The 20974-nt window shown below is 44.8% G+C and overlaps 1 protein-coding gene across 1 annotated transcript in view; it reads left to right on the top strand.

Annotated features, from left to right (window-relative positions):
* Window positions 1-3265: 3265 nt before the first annotated feature.
* ptch1 (patched 1) overlaps window positions 3266-20974 on the top strand; it is a 52827-nt gene continuing 35118 nt past the window's right edge. Inside the window, exons 1-2 of the mRNA XM_052068437.1 lie at window positions 3266-3893; window positions 5756-5948. Coding sequence (XP_051924397.1) covers window positions 3705-3893; window positions 5756-5948 — 382 coding nt within the window. The 5' untranslated portion in view covers window positions 3266-3704. The remainder of the gene's footprint in view (window positions 3894-5755; window positions 5949-20974) is intronic.

Here is a 20974-nt window from a genome sequence, read left to right as displayed (position 1 = left end):
ACCGCAAAATAAAATTTTCATTCATTCATTCATTTTATGCTATCAAATTATTTGCGGTTTAGATTGTAATTAAATACAATTTATTTATTTATTAAAATACATTGAAATTGTATATTTTGTGTTTTTTTGCAATACAATTTCGAATATGATTTTTAAAGTAGCTTTCAAATACCATTATTAAATAATTGTACATTTTTTTCAAATAAAATAAACATTAAACATCTCCTACCTGGTATTAGATATCAAATATTCCCGCTCAAATCATCATTGGTTGATAATAACAATGTCGTTCTACTCTTACACCCATCACTTACATTACGAAATGTCCTTCCATACTTATTTGTCATGTCCTTGTTTACGATGATACTAATGCAGCGTGTTATACCGGAGACAAATTCCTTGTGTGTTCTACATACTTGGCCAATAAAGATCCCAGGTGGTCTCATGAAGCTGTTTTCTGTGGGAAAATGTTTTATTCTGCTGCAGTTGTAATGGCCAAAAATGTTTGAATTAAGCATTATCAAAATGTTGGCCCACCTCCATTGTCAACTGTAATCCACCTGCAAATCATAACTAGGCATGCGTGTTAATCAACATCGTTCTACTTTTTTCCCATGGCTGCACTCCAGCCAACCGCCTCAAGGGCAATAAATGACCCTGCCCGGGGTCGGCCAAGGTGGTGGGCTAATGAAGTCATTCTGGGATGTGCGCCCAAAGCGCTCCGGCTCCTACTTCGTATACTACCTCATTAAGGAATCTATGTGGATCGGTCTGGAGGAGGACGAGATAAATATGAATGCTGACAGATCCAGGAAGTGGTGAGAGTGCTTTGACTCTTCGACACAATGTTTAAACCGTCAGGCTTCGAGTTGGTGAGTCAATTTACAAAAATGTAAGCCGGAACAGACCCCTACCTTCAAATGTTCAACACTTGAGTAATCGTGCGCAAAAAAAAAATTAACCTTATCCTTTATTTTATCTTATGCATTTCACAATTTCAAATAGTTTCCAGGTATCTTTTTTAAAAAGTCCTCTGACATGTTTCCCTTAAAATACACAACATTTTTTTTTAAATGGTTAAAAGCATATCACCTTGTGTCTCATGCAAATGCTAAGTAGGGGTTTGGTTCACATGACCTGATGAAGTGAGTGCCTATTCAGTGTTGCCAATTTAGCAGCTTTGTATTTACCGATTTTCCCAACCTTTTTATGAATGAATCGATATCGAGCTTTGAAATACGAGAATCAATTTGCTTTGATTCATCGATTTTATTTTATTTTATTTTTTTAAACCCAGCCCAAGTTAGCAGCTGGACATGTGGTGGTTAATTCTAATCTCACGTGTATTCTATTAGTTCACACAGATGCTCGCAATATAATCTTCCAGCACATTTTATAGGCATATCTTTACAGCCGCCACACTATGCTTATTTTCCCTTAATGCCAACGACCTGTCCTCACATTTCCCGCAACCTGATGGCCTCCTGCTGCGTTACCGTCATGATAATAGCATGTCTCACATGGATATGCTGCAAAGCGGATGTGACTCCTGAGAGAGTTACATCCCGCTGATCTGGGTTTGCCTTGGGTGGGCAGGAGGGGACATTTAGGTGAAGTTGTTTTGACACCAACTTTCCACCAACCAAATTATTCATTCATTCATTCATTCATCTTCCGTACCGCTTGATCCTCACTAGGGTCGCGGGGGGTGCTGGAGCCTATCCCAGCAGTCTTCGGGCAGTAGGCGGGGGACACCCTGAATCGGTTGCCAGCCAATCGCAGGGCACACAGAGACGAACAACCATCCACGCTCACACTCACACCTAGGGACAATTCAGAGTGTTCAATCAGCCTGCCACGCATGTTTTTGGAATGTGGGAGGAAACCGGAGCACCCGGAGAAAACCCACGCAGGCCCGGGGAGAACATGCAAACTCCACACAGGGAGGCCGGAGCTGGAATCGAACCCGGTACCTCTGCACTGTGAAGCCGACGTGCTAACCACTGGACTACCGGGCCGCCCCCAACCAAATTAAGGCATTATATTTTTAAAAATTCATGCGGAAGTAAAAGTTTTTTTTTCAAACATTGCATTTAATCCTATCTCAGATCACCTGAGAGCCAAGAGACCATAAACTGTATTAAAAATTGACAGATACATTTTTTTAATGGACGTGTTGGATTAGTAAATTAAAATGATGCTGTGATGCATGTATCATCTTAAAATTCTAAATCACATTCAATATTGAACTGGCATTTAACATCACTAGAATAACATAATAATCTTATTTCGAGGGGCGGCACAGTGAGCGACTGATTAGCACTTCTCCCTCACAGTGCAGAGATCATGGGTTCGATTCCTGGCCTTGCTGTGTGGAGTTTGCTTGTTCTCCCCGTGACTGTGTGACTGTCCTTTGGGTACTATGGATTCCTCCAATATTCTAAAAACATGTATGGTAAATTAATTGATCACTCACTATTGTCCACCCTTGTATTAACAATGGAATAGTGTATTAACAATGTGGTCATTGCAGTACCACTTACGGCCTGCGGGTGGCGTTAATGTAGATTGCTGACTTGTCTACTTATTCTAGATACAACTTGTCGCCAGCCACTTGGAAACGGTGATATTTCACAGTGAGATGTTAAAGTTCCTCGATAGTCTCCAAAATTACATATTAGGGTTAAAAGTACAAAAAAAATCAGAACATATTTTCACAATGACAGATTTTTTTCGAGCTCTTAACAAGTTTTTTTATATTTATTGTCTGTGTTGTAACAGTATGTGGCTGTTACATAGTATATTTGTCAACGGGGCGGTATAGTTAGCTGCAACGCTAAATAACGCGAAACAGTTGCATTCTCTTTTGGCTAAGCGCTAAAAAATGTTTTTAAATTCGCGTGCAATTGTAGTCTCTCTGGGGGTGCTAAGTGTTTCATTTCAACGTTAACCCCCTCCTAATATAAACTACAACTTAGCTACGTGTAACAAACAGGTTTACTGATGGTTGGGCATCCCCATGCACCCCACCTCCCCTCCCTGCGTGGGTGGTCCTCCTCCCCTCCTTTACGTTAGCGAGCTGTTGCTAAGCAGCTAATAATAGTCGTGTTTGTTGAGTAATTTTTGCCCTTCTGGAACCAATCAGAAGCGAGCAAACCGTGCGGTGTGACAGCGGCGAGAGGCGGGATCTTGACTATGTTCGTGTGTGTGTGTGTGTGTGTGTCTGTGTGTGTCTGTGTCTGTGTGTGTGGGTGTGTTCAGGCCCCCTCACCCTCCCTCTTGTCCCTCCTTTTCCACCCCCCCCCCCTCCTCCTCCTCCTCCTGGAGCTCTTTTTCTGCTCTTCTATTCAAAGTCAGAGTTGGCCGTGACGCGCGGCCCAGGGGAAGACGAGCAGCAGCACACATCTCCGCAAAATGCAGCGAGAAGCGTCCAGCGATCTGGCGTGCGGCTCATTCTGAGAGACACTCTTCTTGTTTTTCTGCGTTTTTCTATTCGACCGCTTTGTTGTTGTCGCTGTGCCTCACGGGTTTGGAAAACGCGGTGCAAAAGGCGGTGGAGACCTTACCGGATCACGCGATGTGGGGATGGACGCCGCGCTCTACTTTGACTCGTCCTCTCCAAGCGGACGATGAGGTCCCCCCTCCGAGTGAAACTTTGTCGGATCGTAAGTGGGAATCGGTAAGCAGCGCGCAGTCCGCGCAACATGGCCTCGGCTGCTAGTGCGCCCCCCGAGCCGGGGACAGGAGAACCCGGCCGGCCGAGGCTAACGCGGAGGACCCGGAGGGACTCGAGCCGCGAGCCGCCACCGCAGCCGTCTGCACCGCCGGATTTGGACTACCTGCAGCGGCCGAGCTACTGCGACGCGGGCTTCGCTTTGGAGCAGATCTCCCAGGTACTTCTTTCCATTTAGAAGCACAGAACACCCACGTCCACCGGCTTGTTGTTTACACCTCCTTCCACCCGCTCCCACAAGCTTGTTTAGAGCCCTTCCTCTTGTTTTCCAAACACATAACGTTTTGTCGTCATATCACAAGCCTGCGTGTTGTGCACCAGCGTGGAAGTCCATGTGCTTCGCCCCCCACTACCCCCCAGCACCAGTTGGACCACATGCAAAACAATGCAATGCACCCTTCTCTGTACTGAATCCCCTTTTTATTGCACAACGCATCGCGTTGTAGACATTGACAGCTTTTATTTAACCCCCCCACCCCAAACCCAAGCCGGAGGTCCTCCTGCAAGCGTTCTTTTGGACTCGTACTTACTGTCACTCGTCGTTTTTTGTTACTGTTACGCTTTGGAAATGTGCCTCTGGTGTGTGCCAGCGTGTGTGCGGTACCTTTTGGACTGTCACAAATGCTGCTTTCAAGCTCATTGCCTAGCGAGTTTGCGATTTAGTCTGTGTGAATTTGCTTTTAAATGCTTTAATACAGGCGGTCCGGTAGGCCAGTGTTTAGCGCGTCGACCTCACAGTGCAGAGGTACCGGGTTCGATTCCAGCTCCGACCTTCCTGTGTGGAGTTTGCATGTTCTCCTGATGCCTGCTTGGGTTTTCTGCGGGTCCTCCGGTTTTCTCCCACGTTCCAAAAACAGCCATGAGAGGTTAATGAAACACTCCAAATTGTCCCTAGGTGCGAGTGTGAACGTGGATGGTCGTTCATCTCTGTGTGCGCTGTGATTGGCTGGCCACCGGTTCAGGGTGTCCCTCGGAGACAGCTGGGACAGGCTCCGGCATGCCTTAAAAGTGGTTAAAATGAAGCATAACCGGGATGTAAGCCTCCAAAGTTAAACAGTACCTGTCGACTTCATCTTAGTAAGCATCTAAACTGCGTTTCTGTTTCATCTATTTTTATGTGTTTTTACGGCTGTGTTGCGATGCCATTACAGAAGGTTACCGGTGACGATCACCATAGGGCAGGAAATTGAATTGATGGAGACATATGAAAAGCACCTGGCTGCTAACCATGAGCAGTATGATCAAATATCAGTTTTATGCACAAAGTACCTACACCAAGCAGGTGCTAAATACTTCATACTACGTATGATGCAACGCTAGTAAAGCGATACCTCGATATCACTATGTCAACACCTTGCGCAATCCCATTCTCCCATTCAGTTTTATTTTGTAAAAGAGCAAGTGGTTTGACCTTAGTTTTTATTTTATTGGCTTCATTTGTGTTTTCATGATTATGAAAGTGACGAAAAGTTATAAAATGACACCACAGCGGCGCCTGTTGCATGAATAAAGGTTTCAAGACAGTCGCAATTGTATCACTTCACATCATTTCGAACGAGAGCAACTTGCAAGTCATGAAGTGTCACAGAAGATTATGTTCAACTTTGGAGGTGCCCTTATATGGGGGCTCTAATATGTTCCGAAAATCCCAAGATTCGGTTCCATAGGTGCAAGAACCAAACGGATGACAGGGCAAGACCATACTTGGTTGACTACAGTCCTGACATCATACTTCCCATCCAAACATTTCTTCCCATTTTGACTTGACTTCTGAGTGACAAACTCCGTCGTGACTGAAGTACAAATTTGGGTTGACGTTGCTCCCATCGAAACTGAACTCTGTTGAAACACTCGTAGATGGTTCCAAGTGATCCAAAATGATACTTTGCAACTCCTTCAACCCAATTAATGGCAAAGGCGCTCAAAGTTGTGTATGACTCACCTGTGCAACCAAGTGCATAGTTTCTCAGTTGAAGCGGACAATAAATGTTTGCCCTTTGGTGTCCTTCTTTTTTTCTATAGGGCAAGGCGACTGGAAGGAAAGCACCGCTATGGCTGAGAGCAAAGTTCCAGAGACTTTTATTCCGGCTGGGCTGCTACATACAAAAGAACTGTGGAAAGTTTTTGGTGTTGGGCCTTATGATTTTCGGAGCCTTCGCGGTGGGCTTACGTGCGGCTAATTTGGAGACGGACGTGGAGAAGCTTTGGGTGGAAGGTAAGACGCTCTTGCTTCCGTTTTTTTTGGGGGGGGGGGGCAGTTGATCCCTTTGATGGACAAAACCATATTTATGGCCATGTTTGGAATAAATGCAATCATCAGAACGTCCTTGCCACTCCTGCAAATGTTGTAATTAAGTTCCCAAGCTGCTTTTTGTGGCAGACCTTTTTTTTATCTAATTTAATTTCTCCGTTTTTGCCAAGCCGCCATTTTGTGTGAGAGTGTGTATGTGTGTGTCTTTGTGTGTGTGGTGTGCCTGCCCCCAGCAGTTGAATGCTCACAGACTGTGTGTGTGGTCCCGTTTTGGACAGCTCTCAACTTTCCAAAAAAGATTTGCCTCCGGCTGCAAGGGGAACGGGAAAGGAGGGGGGAAATAAGAGAGAGCGAGAGAGCGAGAAGCTGCTTGAGTGAGGACAGGAACTCATGTTTGTGAGGCGGATCTCGCTTGTTGTTGCTCCAAGAGAAAATATAAGCAATGAAAGATATAGCGGGGGGAAATAAAAGAAGAGAAATGGTTGTGCCTGGGTGGTGTTGTTGGAGAAGGCGGCGCTGGAGAAGTGGGGGTGCCAGCGGCTGTGCTTTTTTTTTTTCTTCTTTCCTTTGATCCACATTCCAGCACAGTCGTCTGGCCCATTCATGAATAGAAGAGCACATTTTTCTACTCCATATACATGAAACAACAATGTATTTGGAATCAAGATGCCCGCAAAAAATGCAGTTTCGCATTTGTAGTTGGCCATTCTACAGCACTGGCCGGGTTAATTTCATGGGCCGAGAAACTATACTGCAGTCGGGTTTGTGATTCAAATGGTATTTTTCTAACTTTTTGTGAAGACCAGCAAATACCTGCGGATCACATCTGACTGAAAGCAGGAAAAGAAGGGATAAATCTACAGCAGCTCCTTGATTTTTAAGATGATTCAGGCTGTTACCTGTTGATTTTGGAGGGATTCAAATGGCTCTGCGGATGACCACATAGCTTTATCCAAGTCTGCATTTATTTCAGTTTCATTTGGAATCAGGCTGTCATTTGTGCAGGTGTCCCAGGCTCATACTCCATATCCATCCATTTTCTGATCCGCTTTATCCTCACGAGGGTCGCGGGCGTGCTGGAGCCTCTTCCAGCTGTCTTCGGCCAGTAGATGGGGTAAACACTGAACTGGTTGTCAGCCAATCACAGGGCACACACAGACGAAAAACCGTCCGCACTCACACTCACACCTCGGGACAATTGTGAGTGTTCTATTTGCCTGTTGTGCATGTTTTTGGAATGTGGGAGGGAACAGGAGTACCCGGAGAAAAGCCACACAGGCACGGGGAGAACATGCGAACTCCACACATGAAGGCTGGAGCTGGAATCGAACCCCGCACCTCTGCACCTGTGAGGCCGACGTGCTAACCAGTCGTCCAGACTCATTATTTAACCACAATTACCGTTTAAAAAGTAAAAATACTTCCAAACTGTAGATGATTGTCAAATGCGTTATGGAAGGCAACACAAAGTTGCCAGCACGTGTTGGAATATTGTGTCGAAAGGGGCAATTAAGCACACAGCTTTTTGATTTGCATTATTTTTAGCATTCCAAATGGACAGATGATGCGCACTACCGACACCTCCAGGACTTAAGTAGATCAACAACGATTGCCTCATAACATGTACTTAAGCTCTTATCAGTTTTAAAGCGGTTGGTTTGAGTTTTGTTGAGCATCAGATACACAAAAACTACCGCTAGATGTCTACATTATCTACTTTTACTGTCTGACTGACCTGGACACTCAAACACGCATGCACACAAAGACCAGGCCTCAGTGGTTTCCTAGGTCCCGTAAGTGAGGGGTTCCAGATGTTGGTAGGGAGAGATGTGTTTGTTTAGATTAGACTACACAGCTGAGGGATAGATTAGTTCTGCCTGGACCGTGGAATGTCGTGCATTGGTTGTGGTGGTGGTGATGTGGGGTGTACTGGCCAAGTCATCCAAGAGGAAAGAGAGCGGGAACGAGCGTATGGAGCGTCTGTTTATGTTTCATCTGGAGCTGCCCTCCGCAGCCGACCCGTGATCGACCCCGCCTTGAAGCTGTGTGGGCCTGTGGATGCACATGCACCCGCCTCAACGTACAAGCACTACTTAAAAAAAAAACCTTTTCTTTTAAAGATGGCATCGTCATGTAAATATTGTATGTATGATGCGTTATAAACGTCGTGCAATCAATAATTCCTGGTTTTAAAATTATGAGCACCATGTAATGAAGTCATGACTGCAACAAGACATGCAAACAAACAGCAGTAGAGAATGAAGGTCTTCTGTCATTACTGTATTGATCGGTATGTGGTCATTTTATGTGAGAGGAAACACGGGGTGGGGGGGTACTTGCAGAGTATAGTAAAATACTGCATCATCCACTGTGAAGGCACAACAAAAGCTATGTATCCTCAGATGTTACCTTCTGGTTTACTCACCCATACTCACCCTGACCTCTTACTAGAACCTTTTTAAATGTTTTCCGTTATGAGCTGCCACGATCATTCCGTTCTTATTATTGTGGTACGTTAGATGGTGCCAGCCATAATGCGCCATTGGCCCATATTTGAAAAGGGCTAAACCCACAGTTAAAATCCACAACATCCTGCTAACCTGCATTTCTGCATAAAAATTCCCCCCAAATCGACATTTGTAGAGAATAATGTGAGATTTTACATGAAACTGTATGCATCTACTCTGAAAGGGTTTTAATTGTTAAAAAGTACTTGGAAGCATTGTATCTGTAAGGCATCGCAATGTCACTGCAATGTTGCCCACATATGGTCTCATGGAACACTGTGCAAGGGGGGTGGGGGGGGGGGTCCATCCATCCATTTTCTATAGCACTTAGGGTAGCATGTGAGCTGAAGCCCATTGCAGCGGACTGGTGAGAGGCATGGTACCCCCTTGACTGGTCGCCAGCCAATTGCAGGAGCCTGTTTTTCTTTTTTTTGAATTTATTATATACACTATTAATTGGCCTGATTGCTGTCAAATGTTTTAAGTGTGAACTTTTCCCATTTTTTCCCTGTGTGGTATCTGTCCTGGTGGCATGGGAGTCATCACGTGCTGCAGCCTTTTTTTTTTTTAACCCGAGTTAGTCTCCTCACTCACGGCACTGTTTATAAGCACCCTGACACAGGAAGTTGTGTTTATTAGACAAAGCGACAGAGAGTGATGTGGACGGAGAGACTTGCTTACACAAAGAGGTGAATGTGTCAAACCTCAGTGCCAAATATTTTGCAAAGGATTTTTTTTTTAAATCAATTCCACCTTTGCTCCCCGCTTCGGCAGTGTGGATAAATGCCATGTTTATGCCAACCTCTGGCACTCACAGGAAGTCATTTGCTGGAACAGGAAGTTGTAGTATTGTTGTTTGTCCTCGACCTCCAGCTGACTTGGCTTTCTGCTCATCTTCTGAGTATCACGTTGCAGATGTGGATTTCTCCATTATCCCTTATTAAGCTGTATCCGCGATGATGCAGCACGGAGTAAGAATAAGACCCCCCCCTCTATTTTTTTTTTTTTTTTTTTGGTTTTAAGAGCTCCACCCGGCTGCAAAATGGAAAACGGAGCCATCCCTCAGCATTCTGGGTCCAGGCAAACACGGGCCAAATTGTAAAGAAAATAGCGGCACCACCTGCATCTAATTAAAACAGTATCGCATAAACATTGGCCTTCCTGTAGGACGGACCCTCACGTGTTCGAAGACGGCTCGGGATGTGGTTCAGGCTGGGCAGCGCAGATGAGGTGGGGGGTAGGGTAGAGAGAAGGTACGGTGAGGAGAGAATTTGCAAATGGGCCTTTTGAAGCCAGAGCTTTCCACACAGGTTGGAGTTGAAACCGAGGATGAAGCCGCAGTGTTTTTACGATGTAGCTTGAGCATGGGCTCCAAAGATGAACCTCTGTCATATTCCATTGCAATGTATCCAATGTGTTTGGATCTCAATACATTTTTTTCCCTCATAGTCATGGAAATTGAAAAGCTGCAAACCTTCGTATGGGATCTCTCTCTTTCTCTGGTGTGTTTCCTGTGTGTGTGTGTGGGGTCGGGGGGGAGTGTTGGTTGGGTGCGCAATTGTGTAGAGGCCAGGGGCCACAGGGGTAGACCCTTGGGATCCTGAGGTCATTTCGGAGAGGCCCCCGCTATTTAAAAGCTCACCTGATACTCACCCTGTGGCCTGGGTGCAGAGTGAAGACTCACAGCAGAGGGAAGGAGTCTGGAGGATGGTTGAGAAAGAGTGAACGGGAGGGTGGTGGTGGTCTTGGAGTCAGGGGGTGGTGCTGGAAATGCAGATGCTGCTGCAGCTGTCACCCGTCATAGTTTGTGTGCTGCATGGAAGCGTGTGTGTGTGTGTGTATACCAGTTGTAGAATGTGAGGTCATTTGCTGTATCATGACTGGGGGTCATCAGTGTCCGATGGTACGGTCGAGGTTTTTAACACTGCGCAATGAACATTAATATTCTTCATGGCCATGCAAATGTTTATACGCCTGTCAAGAAAGTTAGTGAAAACATAGTTATATTGCATATAGTGTAAGTGGTTCTTATTCCGCAGGAATAGCCCGCGTCCACTGTACTCCATGAAGGGACCCTATGGGTTCATTTTTATTACAGTACACTTTGATAGGACAACTGCTCCTAGCTTCAAGCTTTGCATCTGTTTTGCATCGCGTGTGATTGAGAGAGACTTGACAGAGTTAGTGCTCATTTTGTTGTTGTGCTTGTAAGCACAGTGGGGGGGATGGGGGGGGCACAGGCAGTTGTGTGTGTGGGAGATGTTCTATCTTGTGGATGAGAAGGTCCGATGGCTTACACATACTATATATATATATATCTGTTTTTTATTTTTATTTTTTATGGGCATGGAAGCATGCACACAAACACAGAGTTGGAATTTTGGTTGATTTGGACAGGGCTTACTATGCTATTTTCTCCTCTGTTCACCCCGCCACCCCCCTGCCCTCACCCCTCTCTCCACACACCATCTTCAACCACTCTCATTCGGCAGCGACAGAAACATGGCCACACATCCCATGCTCGTGCTATTTCTGTACATAAAAATCTAGCTTTCTCTTATTGATTGCTTGAGTTCAAATAATGGCATAAAACACATGCAAATGGCTTTCTTTGTCACACAAAAATCAGATAAAGCTTGTTTTGACCCGAATGTGGATTAAAGCTGCATAGAAAGCAATAATATTCCAGTGTTGTTTTGTTAAACTTTATGAGTTGATGAAAAGTACAGACTAGCTGGTGAAGGATTTAGTGTGGTGAAACACTGCGCCCGTGGTACACTTTTTTTTTTTTCAAGCTAGCTGGCCCTCCTTTGAAAGGAGCTTTGTGTACATTACCCATAAAAAGCTACAGTCGAACCTCCAAAGTTGAATACCGCCCTTTCGCGGTCCATTTCCAAATAGTTCTCGTTTCAAAACAAAGGAAATCATGTGAAATGATTTCATTTTACGCTGTCATTAAACCTATTAAGCAGACAGCCAGTGTTTTAGTTACATTTTCCCATGATCTCTCACATGTTTACGAGTGTAAAGAAGGTCTCAACGGAGACTATAGCTATAATATAGCTAAAATAAAAATACTCATCCCGGATGTTTAAGCATAAGTACATTTATGTTCGTGTATGCTTGGTGAATTTACTTTGTATGTAATTGTAGTTTCAAAGTTGTACTAGGCAGCCAAACACCTTTTGTATTTCACAATAAGGTCCTTTTTACGATCATCATGGCTTTTTTTTTTTAACATAACTTGTCCTCTTCTGTGTTTTGCCTTTTGGCTCATTTTGTACTGAAGAAAGAAATGCGCACTGGGTTAAATTTTGGGTTTCCATGGTTATCAGCGTAATTTTCCCATTTGTCTTCACTGGTATCCTCATGTGGTGGCATCAGATTAAACAACAAAAAAAAAAGACAAAGAAGAGGAAAAACATTGCAGAAGTTTCACAATATTTGCTGTCGTATGACTCTTGAGGTGTATTTTTTCCAAAATGTTCAATTCTTTGGAATTTTGACTACTGTATACTGTATGTCTTTTTTCAAGTGTTTGTTATCTGTCTGTGTGCGTGTGCGTGTGTGTGTGTGTGGTGGGGGGGGGGGGGCGCGTATAAGGTGTTCCCACTCTCATTCACAAATGACACCCTGAGAGATGCCTCCAAGCCGCTCTGTTTACATTTTGCATTCTTGCAAGCGCTCATATTCAAAAAGCAGAGAGGCCTACGAATGACCGAGCACAGGAGACTGTGGAGAGAATTACCCTCATCCCTCCTTCCCTCCCTCTCTCTTTCCTTCTCTTTGCCAAAAAGGTCTCTCTCTTTTAGCCCTCCTGCACACCCCTACACCCCCCCATCCCAGGCTGGAGAGAGTGGCCTCAGAATGCCAGATGTATTACAGAGTGAGCCACGGCAATGTAAACACTCAGGCCTGCCATGAGAGCAGGGTGGTCTGGCCTCCCTCCCTCTCTCTCTCTCTCTCTCTCTCCCTCCCTCCCCCTTCCTCTTCACCTCACTCCCTCCCGACGCTGGTTGCCAGAGGGGTGGAGGAAGCGCCCAACAGCAGAGGGAGAGCGTGTTTGTAGCTGGAGCATAGTAGTGTCAGTGTTTGTCAATGCAAGCATACCATAAAGTTGTTTGGAAGCCCTCCAGCCACCTCTCCGGCATGCACACGGCCGAACGCTCCACTCGCAATTCCCGCTGCAAGGCGTCATAGAATCTGGCAATTGCACCAATACCACACATGCGCATGTGACGCCGAGTAAAGATTTAGAGATAGAAAACATTTCCGCTCTTGCAGAGAGTTGCGGAGCCAGACGGTGTCAGTGTGTGTGTGTGTGTCGCACAAGTTGTTTGTGTGTTCATAGAGCGTTCAAACAGGGGCAGCGATTACATTTACTTCATGGCCTTTGAGGAAAAGGATTTATTATTAAAATATGGTGTTTAATGGGGTGGGAAGAACGGCCAATTTATTAGCATGTGTGCCGCACACTTCTTTGGTTCAGGGTTTGAATCTTTGCATGTTAGATTCTTTGAAGACTCTTCGTCAGGGGTCACCAACGTGGTACTCGCGGGCACCAGGCAGCCCTTGAGGACTACATGAGTAGCCCGCGAGCCTATTCTAAAAATATCTCCCCCTTGATGGAACACTGTGACTTTCTAGGAATATTGCATTCACACACACACATTCATGTGTGGGAAATTTTGAGTCTTCCATTAACACAAAAAGCATGCAAGTCAACTGCTCTTCTGATTAAGTCGGCTGGTATTGCTTTTCCAGGCTTCTGATTAGTGAAAAAGTGCTTCATAGCCAACAAATACATTTTATTTTGGTTTGAGTGTTTTTTTTTTTTTAATCGTCGTTGTGATTGGCTGCAGACATTGGTAAGGTGGATAATCTACTCATCGCTAAGGACATTGTGGTTCAGTGAAAGTTTATGGGGTTAGAATTGAGGATCTAAACCTTGCCTCCAAAGGAGACGTCCGTCTGAACATTGTCAATTGCCAATTTGCCATTGGCAAAGACTTGCCTTTACTGTATGAGGACATGTCGGTCCATGAATGTGAACTCAAGGTAACCCTTTAATTCATGACGGCTGAGGTAACCACGGCAACTTGTCATGTAACAACGAAGTCTTTTGGTGGGGGAAATGAAAACAATTTTTTTTTGTGTGTGCATGCGCAACTCTTTAGGAATGTGCCACTTGGGGACACCTGGAATCACGGGGGCTATCTTTCCAGGAAATGACGGAGAGATGGCTGCTGCAGATTGGCTGCTTTGACCGAGGGGACGTTGGCCAATCAGGCAACAGCAGGGAGGCGCTCAGCTGGGTTGAATTTGATAGACGCTGATATGAATTTTCCCAACTGCGCTGGAGCGACAATGTGCTCAGATATGGCACAGTTATTTTGAAATCTATGCCAACCGCGGCATTTTCCAGCTCTCCTTCCAGCCCCGGGTGAATCCATTGAACTTGAATACTTTTTTTGGTGGGGGTTGGGGCTGGGGGGGATGAAGCGGGTGTGGTGGCTGACCTGAATGAAGGCAACAACGTGGAAGAATCTGCCCATTGAGGGAGTGTGTGAATGTACACCTCATTCCGACTACTATGTACACCCATTTTAGGGGCAGCAGGGGCTGGACAGGTTATTAGCATAATCAAGGGCAAGGGGAGCCATACATATGTTAATGGGGCTGTTGGAATTGGTGATGGGGGTTTGAGTCTCATGGAGGTAGACACATAAAGTTCACAGCACTTCCCCCTGTAGGTCTGCTCATCTTTTCTCATTTTTACTCAAATATTTCTTCTCCAAACCAAGCTTTTATTGCTGCAACTTTCCTCGGTGTGGTGTTGCCCCCCCCCCCCCACCCTTTTGTGAAAATGGAGAGAGCAGGGGACTGCAGGAATGGGAGGGCCTCACCCCGGGTCAGATGGGGTCTCGGCTCTCAGTCAGGCCTTTCATCATATATTTTCTGATATATACAGATACAGTTTATCAGCAAAACAAAGTTGATTTGGGGGGGGGTGTAACCCTTTAAGTATGCTGACATTGTATATGATATGCCGCATGTTGCCAGTGTTAGCGGCTAGTAGTTAGCAGTGAGCCGCTACACGGCTGCCCTATAAAGACTGGTCTGAGCCGTCGGACTTCTTTTCGAAGGCAATTTAATCGGTGAAAACGACTGCACTTTTTGATGATGACACTCCGACACAGTTGCAGATCCTACAGATCATTTTTAACAATCCAGGCGTGATCAAATGTGTTGTTTTAGCCATCAAAATTTTTTTTTTGACAATCACTTCATCTGGGAGCCCCAAATCTCATTTTTAGAGAGAATAAAATAGTTTGTTGTTATGCACACTTAAAATTAAGAAAAAAACGTTTCTATAAATGAAATGAACCATTTGCAATAATTAATCGATTAATTGACAATTAATCAACTTTCAAATGAATTGATAATTACTTTTGATAATCGATTAATCATTTAGACACATTTTTTGAATAAAAACTGTCCAAATTCTTGGCATTCCAGCTTCTCAACAGTAACTGACAACTGACTCTTCTATCATAGCTGACTCGTGATCTGTGTGTTGTGTTGAATCAAAATAAAACATTTGCGCTTACTTTAAAAACAATGAGAAACATTTTTGCCCATATTTGAACGTGTTACAGAACAAAACCGTCACCCAATCATAATTAACGTTTTCTACACTGTTACTTTGAAATAACTTATTGTTTTTGAATAAAGGGATGGAAATTGAAACATGTCATTTAAATCCACTTCATCGATGGATCGATGATTAAAGTAAGTGTTAGTTGAAGCCCAAATTTGATAGCTGAAGCCCAACAGAAGGATTTTCTCTCCACAATGAGGACATTTTCACAAACGATTGTTTCGTTTGACACTGCGCTTTTTGTATCATCAAGGATAATTGAAGAACAGTATCTTCAACAAGGTCTAGAGCGGTTGTCATGATTTATTTATATGGAAAAAAAGTATTGGGACACATGAATGTTGAAATGGAGGAATATATGGGGATGACCCATGCCAAAATGAAGAACTGAGTTTCAGGTGGAACGAATGGGTCTCGTAAAACCAAGAAGAGACAGCAAATGGTAGGAGGTAGTTGAGGAGGAAGCGCAATGGGCTGATTGGTGGTAGCAGCTGAGTGGTTTTAAAGGCTGGCAAATGGACAGCAGACACATTGAGGATTTCCTCTGGGAAACCATACCTGGCGTCACACGAAACCCGAAAGTTTTTGTCATTTTATTCTCATAGTGTGAGTGCCGGTGAATAAAAAAAAATGGTGGCCTGCTCACATTTGGATAGAATGAAATTGTGGTTATTGAAGGTCTATTTTAGTCTCAATACGGCATCATCTGAGACTTACATAATGCATAGCAATATCTTCAGCCATGTGCATAAGTGGTTTGTGAATGAAATTGATTTTAGTGTCAAAACCTGTTCTCATATGGCCAGTTATTAATCCTGTGAGGCTCGTGTGCACATTCTCGTGCACATGTTCTGCACATGGCAAGTCATTTTTCCATCTGACTTTTGGCGGTTCCAGGGCATGGGGGGTCGCCTAGTGCATGGTGGTGGAGAGATGACCTGCTTTTGGGAGGGGGGGGGCTTCCTCCCCCACCACAGGGGGTCTCTGCTGATAGGGGCTCTAATCCAGCTAATCCTTTCTCTACACACACACACACACACATCGACATAGTGTATAAACACTAGAATACACGTGACACAAAGCGCTCACGTCTTGTTCATTTACTACCCTGAAGTTTTTTTTTTTGGGTGAATTATTATTTGAACTGTTAAGACAATGCTTATTTTGCTAGTAGGTTTCCCGTGTGTGTGTGTGTGTGTTTTATTATTTAGACTGTTTGCACGTGTTTTCCAAGCTTCCGTTGTCAAGCGTGCAACATGTGCATGCAAGGGTGTGGGGCTCTGTTGTCATGAAAGCTGCAGAAGTGGTTGGAAGGTGGGGCAGGAGAAAAAAGAAAGGGGGCTCTGGCTTTGACAGAGGGGCCGGGCTGATTGCCATCGTGATCTAGCCAACCACAGGCCTGCTTTGGATAGAGCAAAAAAAAAAAAAAAAAGCAGGGGGGCAGTGTAAAAAGGAGGAGGAAAAAGGGGGAGTTCAGAATTGAAAGGAAGCAAGGAGGGAGAGTATAAGGGGAGGGGGTGGGGGTCAGTGTCAGTTCCTTAGAAGCCCACTTTCTCTCCCTCCATTATCCAGAAAAGAGGGGAGCAGGGGTTAATGTTATGCAACACGCTGAATACTACCACTCACACAAGCCTTCTCCTCGGTCATCTAATACTTTTGGAGCATCTATCTACTGGACTGTCTCATCATATTTGGGCCGCGCTCACGCTTAGAAAGAGAAAATTGGAAGACTACAAGATGTTGGAATTTGTCTGCGGGAATTGTTTTTTTGCCCAGTCATACTAAAAATGTTATTCATCCAAGCATGCTTTTTGGACCTTCGAATAAGAATGTCATCATTATGTCCAACAAGTCGGTTATGTTTTGGGTTAACTTTTTTTTTTTCATTTTATTGGTTAATATTGATGACTTAGGTGAAGTGTTTTTACAATGAAATGCTCTTTGTGAAACTTATTTGCTTCCACGTGACTGAAACAGCTCGCTCTTGTCACCCATAGTGCCCTCCCTCTAGCGCATACTGTAATTTAAAGTTAATTAATTAATAATAAAATACATGGAGGACACTTGATTCCTAACACTACAGTACTCACTAAAATCACCAATCGAATAACAATACTATATAGAAAAAGAAAGGGATACTGTTATTTGCAGCGTGAACGTGTTGAAAAGCATTGTGTGGGAGTATTCAAATTCACATCACCGTCTGAGGGAGTGACATCATAATTTTCAGTGCATTGACTCACGTGTCCGTAAACAGCAATAGGGGAGAGTCAGAGAGATTCTCATTTTCAAAACTGGAGGAAGAGTCACTATTTTGATTTTGTGTCAGCTAAAAACAAAAATATTGAAGTTGAGTGTGCACACTGTGCTGTCTACAAAAGTTTTGTATCTTCAATAAGACTACATAAAATTCATTATATGTACAGTACATATTTAAAAATAAAATGAGCGGCCCGGTCGTCCAGTGGTTAGCATGACGACCTCACAGTGCAGAGGTACCGGTTTCAATTCCAACTACGGCCTCCCTGTGTGGAGTTTGCATGTTCTCCCCGTGCCTGCGTGGGTTTTCTCCGGGTACTCCAGTTTCCTCCCGCATTCCAAAAACATGCATGGCAGGCTGATTGAACACTCTAAGTTGTCCCTAGGTGTGAATGTGAGCGCAGATGGTTGTTCGTCTCTGCGTGCCCTGCGATTGGCTGGCAACCGCTTCAGGGTGTCCCCTGCCTACTGAACAAAGACAGCTGGTGAGGATAAGCGGATCGGAAAATGGATGGATGGATGGATAAAAAAATGAACTGACAGTCTAAATGGTTTGAAATCTGATATTGCCAAAGATGCAGTCAAATCTGCAAATGGTTTTTGCAACGAGTCCGCGACGCAGCATTTTGTTGCCGTTTTAAGACTATCGTTACTTGAGAGTCATTTTAAAGGTTTGGGTGTTTGCTGTTTTTTTTTTGTTTGTTTGTGACATCATTGATGTGCGGCGCCATTTGCAAACCAATGACAATGTGTGCAATTTATACAAGAGTGTAAGCCCCCGTCCCCAAACACACGCATACACACACAAAGGGAGAAAGTGAGGAATGGAGATGGCACAGGAAGTAGTTGAAAGTCAGGGACACCTTTCCGATGCCGATGACACTGAGGTTTAAGCAGTTTTCTAAGAAGAGATATGGGAATATGTGTCATTGAATAAACACAGCTGTGTGCGCGCACACATTTTCCTGGTCCAGCTGGGGTGTTAATTTCACCCCGAGGCTGTGCAAGTGTTGACCCCAAAAGCGCTGTAACCTCGTGAAGTGAGGAATTCTCCGAGCCCGAGGCCTTAATGTGCCGTTTCCTGTCCAGCGACTACATTCCTTTAAATTGTCCCGTCTGTTGCTCTGCCAACTTTGGGTGGCAACCACCGCAAATCTGTCCCAGAATACGTAGGATGCACCTCTTCCCGCGTTTGCGCAATGTGCTCTTTGCAGTGGACTTGAACGGAGCCTGGGGGGTCAACTTTAACTCCCGAGTGTTGAGTGTATCAGACAGGCTGGCCTGCTAGTGCACTGTCTTCAAATCACTTCCATGCGTGATCCTTTTTTTTAGGGGGGGGGGGGGGCGTAACGTCAGCGCATGTCGCTCTGCTTTGACGTGGCCTGCTATTAATGAGGACTATTACAAACATGCGATCAGAAGGGAATGCTGCTCGTGGTTTGCGGAATAAAAAGAAATCAAGTATGTTTTCCTAATGCCCCGAGACATGACTCCCCTCTCCCCCCCGCCTCTTCTCTGGGTGGTCCGGCTCCAGCAGAACAAGCATGCTTATGTTTAACTGTAATGCCATTACAACGGCATGCAAATATTCAACCTATGCCCGTTTCCACCAACCAAGCCGTATTGTAAAATTGGGTTAAGACGTCATAAAATGGTACCGATTTTTCACACACGCTTGGTGCTTCATTCGTGTCTTTGCGGAAATATTCCGAGATTCCAGTTTGCATATCTGCACAAATCTGGTTGGTATCGTTCTACCTCTGCAGTGGTCTGGGTTCTAACTGAGTTTCCTCCCTCTGCAACTGCTTCTGGATGTGTAATTCTTAGTTACATATTTAGTTTGCTCTTGCTGGACGCCCGTGAGACAATGCGGATGTCAATTTAGTTTGATTTGTGGAAAAAAAGGCTTCCAGGGAGTCGAAGCTAACTAGTGGCAACATGATACAGAGGAGGAAGAGAGGAATCTATTTGGGATGACGTTACATTTGTACTTGCTGCGTAGCCGTCAGACCATTCTGCATATTTGGTTTGATGCTGGTTGGATTGAACCACTTTATGTCGTAAAGACTACGTCATCATAGCTACCCACGTAACACCATGAGGAAAAGCATCATTTTTTGGGTTGTTACTGCTGCACTTGATTCCTGGCTGTGAGTCCATGCGATGTGTATTTCGTTTAATGAGAATGAGGTTGGAACACTTTGTGTTCACGTGACTACAGTCAAGATGATTAAATCTACCTCGTGGTGACGTGATCCCGTCTTTATTACCGATTTGCTTTACTGTTTGTTGTGTATATGAAATTGCTGCATGTACAGCACTTTGTATGGAGCGATGGCTGTTTGAAAGTGCTCTATAAATACTGTTGAGTGGGAGAAAGTATCTATTTGAGGGCAAAGTTACATCACCACTTGCCGCACGGCTGTGAGACCATGCGAACGTGTGTTTTCTAAAACCGAATTTGAACACTTACTGTAAATGTGGCTAATTATGTGCATTCCAGCTGGATAGCGGCCCCATTATTGGGGATCGCGGGAAGGAGCCATCGCTACATCACATTACATTTGCGCTTGCCGCATGGCTGCGAGATCATGTCCATGCGTATTTTGTTTAGCGCCAGATTGCTAACCGAATTGGACTACATTATGGAAACTTGGCTCCAGTGAAGGTTTTTACAGTTCCAAGTGGCACCTATGAGGGTTTACAATTTCATTCTGGCTTGAATTTGGTTTGAATGCCTCCGTTGTTATCGCTCCCAAACATTTCCTATGATTCTTCAGTGATTAACGCATGATCACGATGGTTAGCAGAGGTGGGCAAGCTAGCGTAGCATTAACCATGTGGTGTGGCATTCCTCTGTGGACGTGTTTGCACGAGTGCAGTCGCATGCGTTTGTCTACCCGTGTGTGTTTATGAGAGAGGCTTTGCCAGGGCAGCTTGGCCGTGCCGGGGAGGAGGCGGCCAGCGGAAGGAGCTGAAAGACCGCTTTTGTAGAGCTGAGAGCCGAGGGCGCACGCACACGGTTTAGTCCCACCATGATACTGGTAGCCGAAGCTGGAAGAGAGCCATCCTCTTTATCACACACATATTCAGTCTACGTCGTCTGGCGCAGCGTGTTCGAGTGGAAGCGTCGAATGTGGATTTGCTCATTGGCTGCCTGTAAGCAAAGTGCAGTTGTTCAAGATGCAAATGTGATAAGGTTGAGGTCGGGCTTGGAGGACCGCGGCTTTTCTCCGCACGACGACAAAGGATCATTTCCACGCAGATGTTGCAGCATGCGCCGTCTCACGTTGGGTGAACCCTACAGTCTGCGGCTTTTGCATTACCCGCTCACTGGTCACATTGTTGGGTCTAATCTAAAGAGATATAATAAAAGAGCCTTAAGAAAAAACATTTGGTGCCGTGTTGGTGGTGTCAAATATCAGTCACCATGGAATGGGCGTTATACTCAACTGGGATAACCGCAGACAGATTTTGAAAATGAGAGTCCACACTGGGCGGTCCGGTGGTCTAGTGGTTAGCATGATGACCTCACAGTGTAAGGGGTACTGTGTTCAATTCCA

Source organism: Hippocampus zosterae, chromosome 6, assembly GCF_025434085.1.
Source record: "Hippocampus zosterae strain Florida chromosome 6, ASM2543408v3, whole genome shotgun sequence".
In the NCBI taxonomy this organism is placed as follows: Eukaryota; Metazoa; Chordata; class Actinopteri; order Syngnathiformes; family Syngnathidae; genus Hippocampus; species Hippocampus zosterae.
This window is presented reverse-complemented; position numbering and strand designations above follow the sequence as displayed.